The 9,105-nt window shown below is 38.0% G+C and overlaps 1 protein-coding gene across 4 annotated transcripts in view; it reads right to left on the bottom strand.

Annotated features, from left to right (window-relative positions):
* arel1 (apoptosis resistant E3 ubiquitin protein ligase 1) overlaps positions 1-9,105 on the bottom strand; it is a 62,455-nt gene continuing 53,350 nt past the window's right edge. For 3 of the 4 annotated variants that reach the window (XM_079631885.1, XM_079631884.1, XM_079631886.1), the window contains exons 22-23: positions 4,673-4,848; positions 65-1,305 (exon numbers count right to left, since the gene is read on the bottom strand). In XM_079631885.1, the coding sequence (XP_079488011.1) occupies positions 1,203-1,305; positions 4,673-4,848 (279 nt within the window). In that variant the 3' untranslated portion in view covers positions 65-1,202. Of the gene's footprint in view, positions 1,306-4,672; positions 4,849-9,105 lie in introns of all 4 variants that reach the window. The other variant, XM_079631883.1, reaches the window with a different exon arrangement.

Raw genomic sequence — 9,105 nt, 5'->3', positions numbered from 1 at the left:
AGAGAGGCAAGAGCACAGTGTAACATCAGGGTAGTTATGTTTTAGCTTCTTTTTTTTTTATCCCTGCAAATGGTTTGTAGTGGTCACTAAAGGACACTCCAGATTAGCATGTGACCTCATAGAATATTGCTACAGGCTCTATACAGTAAAAAAAAGGTAACTAATGTTCAACAGTCAGCCTTTGTGCATTATGATTTTTCCCATAGGATTAATTTCAATTTTGTAGCGGAGCGGCATTAACTGAACCAAATGATAAAAAGAGCATCAGTTATTTATAAAACAAGCAAAGCCAGTGTTTGGGGACTTGTTGGTGTGATGCATAGATGCAATATTTCAGAATAACAGTAGAAAGGAGAAATGAAAGTAGTACAAATACATTTTTGTAATAATATTTTAAAAGTACATCTTACCTTAATTTGATCATAACTAGTTTCCTATATATGATCATTAATAATAAATGTTCAAAATAAAAAGTAAGGAGCTCAAGTTAAGAGCAAAGACCACATCTGATAAATGTGCAAGTCAGCTGTCTGACATCTGAAAAAAACATCAAACATTTAACTGCTTCGGGAAGCAGACGCCAAAACAGTTGCAACTGAAACACTATCGACATTTCTGAGAAAAGCAATTTTATGATTTATGAAATGCCCATTAAACAAATTTCACTTGTTAATAAAAAGAAAAAAGATGGTAATGTGGTATGCGACAACGTGTCTAAGGTCCCTTCTTCATAAATATCAAATGAACAGTTGCAGGGAAATGCATACACTGTATAAATAAAGCATACAATGATACATAACCTTCCCTGATCAGTTAAGGCCCAAGTGCAGAGGTTATGCAGTCATTCCCAATATCCCATAGTCTACTACGCTCCATAAAAAAAGTTATATTTATGTCAAATGCAAAACAAGCATCCTGACACTTAGGCCATTTAATTATGTCTGCACTCACATATGGAAAGATAGGCAACTATTTGAACAAAAAAACAACAACAAAAAACAAACTCAAATTTGCTTCTCTTCTTATTTTCATCTTGTAGAACAATCTTTTGATACATATGTACATAACTCCTGAATCCTGCCAGAGGCATCTTGTGATCAAAGTCTGTCATTTACAGTACACTGTAAAGTGCACTGGGGTGAGATGTTCATAAAAAGAGGTTTGGAGATTGCTCTCGCTTTCTGCCAGAGCTGGACTGATGTTCAGAGCATTCCGAAGCCCTCGCTCCCCTCACTGATGGCCAGCTTCAGCAGCTTGTGTAGCTCCTCGTAGGAGTCATACGTTGGGAGGCACAGCTGGTTAAAACTGAACAGGAGAGGAGTTAAACATGCAATCCTAATTTAAACAGATATTTCTTTCCTATAGATACTTCTGACAAAACTATTCATGTTGCAAGAAATTTATCATTATATTTAACAATATTAAATATGGTTATGAAACTGATCGTTTCGGTTCTACATTGGGGAATTTAGACCTTGATTAACTTGTTCAGGTGTATTTGATTAGGGTTGGAATTAAACTCTGCAGGATACTGGCTCTCAGGAAACTTAGGGGTAGCATTAACCATACATTTTCTTTCATTGAATGCTTTTAGCAGTGACGGAAAAATCTGAAGGCTGTCCGTTTATTTAGACAGATTAGGGACTGTTCGTTATTTATTTAAGGGGCCACCGGAGGAGTTTTGAGATCAATAGTCAAAAAAGACTTGACCCTCCCTTCGCCAGCAATAAATTTTTCTATGACCCTCCAAAATGATTGTGAAAAAAGGCATGACCCTCCCCGATCATTTATTGATTATTACTTCTGTAGCCTACTGGTTTGCGCTTGGCAAAGATGTTCAGATATCTCTATGCCCTACACCAAACGTTCATTAAAAGACTCCTGCACACCCGCCTTTTTCAAACTGGCGCAGCGCTGACTCGCGATAGAAACTGCATGATTTGATTTGTTAAACATGAGGATTATCCGACTGGCATGGCCGCTAACTCTAACATTAACCTAGATAATTGTTCGCTGTTCTTAGGCGCATAACCAAGTGTGTGTGCAGAGTGTGTAGCGCGCACTGCATGACATGGAGGCGCCGATGCGATCAACAGTGGAAACAACTTAAAATACTCTATTTATGGCCATACAGAAAAGAATAATGCATCAGTCGCAATACTTTTATTTGTGTAAACTCACAATAACAAGAAAACGTTTTGCTTTCGTAAAATAAAATAAAACAATCAGGGTCTTTCATGGTCTCCGTGAACTGTGGCGCGTCAAAAAAAAAAAAAAAAAAAAAAGCAGAAACATATCTTAGACTATATAGCATACTAGCCTCAAATATATGAAAAAAAATATCTATATAAAGCTTGATATGTCCACTTTTAAAAACGAAAAAAATCAAATCGAAAGCAAATATCATCTGATGTAATCCGTATGAAAGATGCATTTCTCTTAAAGGCGCACTTTACAGCGGAGATGGAGACATGTTTGCAGCGGACACTGATTTAGAAAAAAAGAGTTTATTAATAAACAATTAAAATGCATCGTTATTTTTAAATACATGTATTTTCATTAGCCTGTTTTTGCGGCAAGATTATACATGCGCTTGAGCGCAGAATGGGCTATATCCCATGCAGTATTTAAGCAGAAATTAACGTGCGACTAGTCAAATATTTAGTATATGGCAACAATACATTTACTATATTTGACATTATTTAATTAGTAAGTATCCAAAAGTATTTTGGAAACTATGATAGGCCTACATTTTTTCATGATTTTTTGATGAATAAAAAATTCAAAAGAAAAGCATTTATTTAAAAACGAAATATTTTGTAACATTACACATGTTTTAATGTCACCTTTGATAACTTTAATGCATCCTTACTGAAAAAAAATTCTGACTAGCCAAGTAAACCAACACATTTTTGAACGGCAGTGTACATTCATAGGTTATTATTTATTGCAATATAAACACTGTCAGATCAACAAGGTATCTCTTCATTTACCAGTCGAAGACGGAGCAACTTTCTGCTCTTATGTTTACTCCGTGTACTGTCAAGGTCTTCATCGTATTTATCGGTCTTTGCAGCAATTATTTTACCGCAAATACTGCATCGCACGCTGTTGGCATCGAGTCTGGAGAAATGTACCCACACTTTTGATCGATTTTTCCACATCTTTTAGGTAGCCTATTATGTGTGTGTCCTCGCGTCTCATATTAATATGTACGCGGAGAGTTTGTGTGTGTGTGCTCGCGTCTCATATGAATATGTGCGCGGAGAGTTTGTGTGTGTGTCCTCGCGTCTCATACAAGTATGCGCGTCGAGTTTGTGCGTGCGCGCGCGTCTCATATGAGTATGTGCGCGGTATCGAAATCTGGAACCGAACAACATGCCATTTTTCGATACTCGATAGTATCGAGGCAATTCGGTTGATACCTAAAAACTATCGAGACTCGGTACCCAGCCCTAGAAAAGACCAGGTATAAATGCCCTCCGAAACGCATTCGAGACGGATTTGAATCCGATCGCTCAAACCACTTCAAGGGAGGTCTGGGCCAAATTCCAGACAAAACTGAACAAGTGTAAATGCATCTGGTTGTGGAAACCACATATGTAAATTGTACTCCTCCCAAAAATTGCAATAAAATAAAAATAAACGTGAGAGCGTGTTATAGGCTTTATGTCATATTATAGCCAGACATGACGACGCTACTGCAACACGCATCACTGCAGATGAGCCAACGTGCAAACTATTTGAAGAATTGAAGATAGGATTTAAATCCGTTTTGCAAAAACGCATTTATGCGACCACACCAGGTGTAAATGGAATCGTTTTGATAAATCAGATAGCTATCCGATCTGAGAAAACGCATGAAGTGGCCGGGTGTAAACAGCCCTAATGTAGCACGCGTCATTTGTGTTTGTTTTCAGACATGATAGCCTAACAGTTGTTTTATACTTGTCCTTATGCGATATCACAATTTTTGATCGTGGATGATTTAATATCTCCACGATCTGCTTTTGAAGAAATGTGGTAGTATCGCTATCACACACACTACAGCGCACATTCTATCAGCTGCAGTTCTGGCGCCTCAGTCCCAAACTCGACGTAGGCTACATCGACGTAGGACACACTCACAGGACACTGCTTGTGATTCGCAATCACAAAAGTTTATTATTTGCTCGTGGTAAACATTTCATTGGCGTTCTGTTCTGACATGATGCACTTTTTCTGAGCGCGCGCGCACTGTCAAACAATCTTTCGCGTCTGATTTTTCGTTGGGTCAGACCCATCTGCTAGCTATGGGGGGACCGAGACTGAGAGAGCTACATGGAAAAATATGCACAAAACAAGCCACTTTGAAAGTTTGTTGTTTTCATGAATACAAAAGTTGGGTGACCCTCCCCCTAGACTAAAAAAAGTTGGATGACCCTCCCCTCAACAAAGAATAAAAAGGCATGACCCTCCCCTATTTTCCTCCGGTGGCCCATTCCATAAATACCGAACGGTCCCTTACATGCATTAAATATTGAAGAACAGTTGATATGGTGCATATATTTAGCGAAATGTTCCTCTCTAGAGTCTAATTTCACATTTCATTCTGGGAAATGGATTTTGGTCCCTGAAGTGAGGGAATGTTTGGTGTGTGTGTGTGTGTGTGTGTGTGTGTGTGTGTGCTCACCAGGTGTGTGCGGTGGGCAGCGTGCTGTGTGTGGGAGCTGCTATGATCTGGAAGGAGGGGCAGAGAGTGTTGAAGCCGCCAGGTGGGAGCTGCGAGGAGCCAGTGGTGAACTGTAACAAACGTGCCAGTTCTTCCTGTGTGAAGGATGACACTACTGCCCAGAACCACTTCATCACCTAAACAACAGGAGAATCAGGATACATTTTAACTTTCATTCCCTGCTGTGATCTTTCAGCATATTAATGTGAACTCATACACATTCCCAATATCAAACCATTATATACAAAATATCAACATAGATAGACATTATCAGATATCATAATATTGTGAATACAGTGCTGTTAAAATGTTTTGGCACAAGTCTAATTCTCTGTATTTTAGTATATTTTCAGTCTTCAAGCACAGCCTACAATACATTAAATTGACCAGTCATAAACAAAAACTCAAAACTGTCATCTATTAAAAATATACAGTATATAACACCCAATGTTCCTGTGTGAAAAAGTGATTGCCCCCTAAGAGCCAATAAGTAGCTACACTCCCATTAGCTTCAATATCATTTTGGTTACTAATGTAACCTCAGTTCCATGAGATAACGGGAACGAACATTGTGTCAGTTTTTGCTGACACTATAGGGGAAACTCCGTTTCTCAGAATACTGAAGCATGATTGGATCACATCTGTGCACGACAAAATGGCATTTCAACCCGCACAAAACTGTCTGGAATGCGCTGGATGCTATATCGTCAGAATCTTTCGACTGAGGAGCGTCTACCTGTGCGTGCGTACAGTAACACGGCCAGCTACGCATAGCTCGTTCCCATTATCGCAGGGAACCGAGGTTACGTTAGTAACTGAAATGTTTCCTTTCAATAAGGTTCACTCACATTGAGTCAGTTTTTGCTGACACTATTGGGAACGCAATCCAATAGCGCCTTGCTATGAGCGCAGAACGAAGCATCAGAACCATCCTGTGAGCACAGCCTGAGGGCACTTGGAACCAGTTCCCTATTTAAGCTTATAATCAGGGAAGAATATATGGAGGCAAAGCCATAATTCACCCAAAATAGCATGCTTGGGCCCTCAAGGCCAAAGCTCTGTGAGACATACAGGCTTTTGGCCAGTATTAGGGTGGCCGCATGAAGCAGGTCTAGAGGAACTGATGAGGAGGCTTCTGCCATGAGGCCCAACAGTTTCTGGAACGTTGTGAGGGGAAGAGAGACCCCAACTTTGAATGATGCCACAAGCTGAATGCTTGCATGTAGCTGAGTTGCTGTGAGCCGTGGGAACTTTTTACAACACCAGTAGCAAGGCTTGTACTTCGGATCGGACCAAAGTGTGACTCAAACCCCTGAAGCTCATCAACTTGAGCAAGTACCCTAGTCTAATTGAGTGACCGGTTGCAGCGCTGTGGCGGAGCTGACACTCGTGATAATGCAAAGAAGAGGAGAAGTGCTCTTCTCAGTTGTTCTCTTTACTTTAGAATTTTGATTTGCTATAACAGCGGTGAGGAGCTTGGGTTTGCACACTCTCGGTGGGGAGGACCCAGTATTTGCAACAAACACAACGCCCCCAATGCTTGGAACTGAACTGTTGGGAGGTCAACCCTCTACAATGTGAGCAAATTTCACTTTGGGCGACTAAATAATGTCTATCATTAGCCATTGGCTAATAAATTCTTAGACTTTACTCGCCAGTGTGTGTCACTTGCTGAACACACTGAGTGCTTGAGAGTTGCGCTCTCCATCAAGCGATCTGTACCTGTATTTGACGTATCGCAAACTCTAGTGTAAAGGCGCACGACTCGCCATTGCGTGTTTCTCACACACGCAAAAAGAGAGAGTCTTACATACCACGCAAAATCGACACGCTACATCTGTCCAAATAACGGAGTTCATCTGGAATTATTCAGTTTTTAAGAATAAGCAGAAGACATGCCAGTTTCTCCGGTAATAGGCGGATATAATGCACAAACGGCAATCTCATTGGATGGTGCTCATCCCAGTTTTAATTTCAGCAAATCAGTTCGAGCTGACAACGTGATTAAAATTCATGAACCCAGCAGCTCATGTGTGTTGTAGCCTATATTGTCATTAGAAGCAGAAATACTAGTAGGATTATTATCTTTTAATAATAATTACTTTGATCAATTACTATTATATTTTTTTTTTTACAGAAACACTGAATGACCAACAATATCTTAAGTACCACCACCAGTCTTAAGTTCAGTTAAAATGACAAATATGCATTCATGCAAGATTATCAAGTTTTAGTTCTAATTACTAAAGTTATATCATTAAATAATGCTTGATTATCATAATAAAATGCTTGATTGACTCATTTTAAAGGGGGTCGCACACCGGACAGTCACATGACAGCCAAGCCAACCCAGGCCAAGTAAACCTTAATAGTAGAAAAAGAAACCCTGCCTTTGTCCGAAAGTTCTGGCATGAAACACAATATGTCTGGCACAGAAAATAAAAAGGGAACAATATGTCTGTGCACATACTGCTCAAATACTCCCCACCTCTCATGGGTCAGGTCCTGAGCTGATCTGAATGAGAAGGAAAAGTCTTCCCTTGTGTCGATGAGAGAAGATTCATGCACCACAGGGAAGACCAGGGCTAATTCTATAGTACCGGTAGATAGATTGTCTTCACCAACTACAATTTCACTGGTCACTTCGGAGCAATCTCTATGACTGATTAACCAAACTCTCTTACCCTTTTATTTTTATTTTTTAAGTTAGCTCAATCAGACTGAGGAGAGGAAACACAACACAGCGTGTCTGGCCAAGGGTGTGGCATAAATAAATAAATAAATAAATTAAATAAATAAATAAATAAATAAATAAATAAATAAATAAATAAATAAATAAATAAATAAATAAATAAATAAATAAATAAATAAATAAATAAATAAATAAATAAATAAATAAATAAATAAATAAATAAATAAATAAATAAATAAACAAACAAACAAACAAACAAACAAACAAACAAACAAACAAACAAACAAACAAACAAACAAACAAACAAACAAACAAACAAACAAACAAACAAACAAACAAACAAACAAACAAACAAACAAACAAACAAACAAACAAACAAACAAACAAACAAACAAACAAACAAACAAACAAACAAACAAACAAACAAACAAACAAACAAACAAACAAACAAACAAACAAACAAACAAACAAACAAACAAACAAACAAACAAACAAACAAACAAACAAACAAACAAACAAACAAACAAACAAACAAACAAATAAATAAATAAATAAATATATATATATATATATATATATATATATATATATATATATATATATATATATATATATATATATTATATATGTGTGTGTGTGTGTGTGTGAGCATTCTCTAGCAATATGGGCCAAGTCCTTTTCACTATCTTTCACACACACAAATATTTTTCCCTTTCTAAAGGGAAAATAGAGAGACAGCTGAGAATCGATCTGATGTGTTCCTCATAAGGAAAGCATGATACAGAATAATACAGTTCAATCGGAGAGCCAGGTACATTATTTTCTGAGAACCTATTCCATCACACTTGTGGTCCGTCTAGGTCTTGCAGCAGAGCAGAGAAGAGCAGATCATCCACTCCGCAATATAATTAAAGCTGCTTCCACACACTTGCTAATCAACCGCAGGGCTAACAAAATCCAGATACATGAAATGTGTGTCCTTCAGATTGACTAATGTACACAAGTCTATGGACTGAATAGCATGAGCATTCTAACTTTGTATTTTCTGAGGTGTTTGTTGAGATTCCGTAATTCCAAAATGGGACAGAGAGCTTACTTTTATTGAATAACAAATAACATTGAACTCATTCAACATTAATTTATCATTTAATCATTTAGCAGACGCTTTTATCAAAAGCGACTTACAAATGAGGAGAGTAATAGAAGCAATCAAATCAGCAATAGGGTGTAATAGCAATAAGCAATAAGGGCAATAAGCAATAAGTGCTGTGACTAGTAGATGAACTGTAGGCAAACTGTAGCACTTTTATCTTGAGATGCAAAAGGCCTGCTCAGCTAATGCTCACTGACAGTGCACTTGCAAGAGATTGCAGCTCTGATAAAGACATATGTGTTTATGAACACTTTTGTGTTTTTTTTTCTCTATATTTTTTTTAGTTAATTCTTCTCTGTTCTTGGCTCCCCATCTCCCCCATAAGTTCTGCCTAATACATAGTAAGGAGAGGGTTGATGTTAAGGGCCTTCACTGTCGGGATCAAAGAGCAGTATATTTTCTGAAATATTGAGTTTAATATCCTGCTCTGCTCGGCAGTGAAGTGGGGTGATCACCATGTACTTTATACACTACCAAAATCAAATCTGAATGGTTTTATGAAGAATTTACACAGAAATTTGTTGTGCTCATTTTTTATGTATGAGGCCT

Source organism: Phoxinus phoxinus, assembly GCF_949152265.1.
Source record: "Phoxinus phoxinus genome assembly, chromosome: 13".
NCBI classification, from domain to species: domain Eukaryota; kingdom Metazoa; phylum Chordata; class Actinopteri; order Cypriniformes; family Leuciscidae; genus Phoxinus; species Phoxinus phoxinus.
The sequence above is the reverse complement of the archived record's forward strand: the minus strand, read 5'-3'. Positions and strand labels throughout refer to the sequence as shown.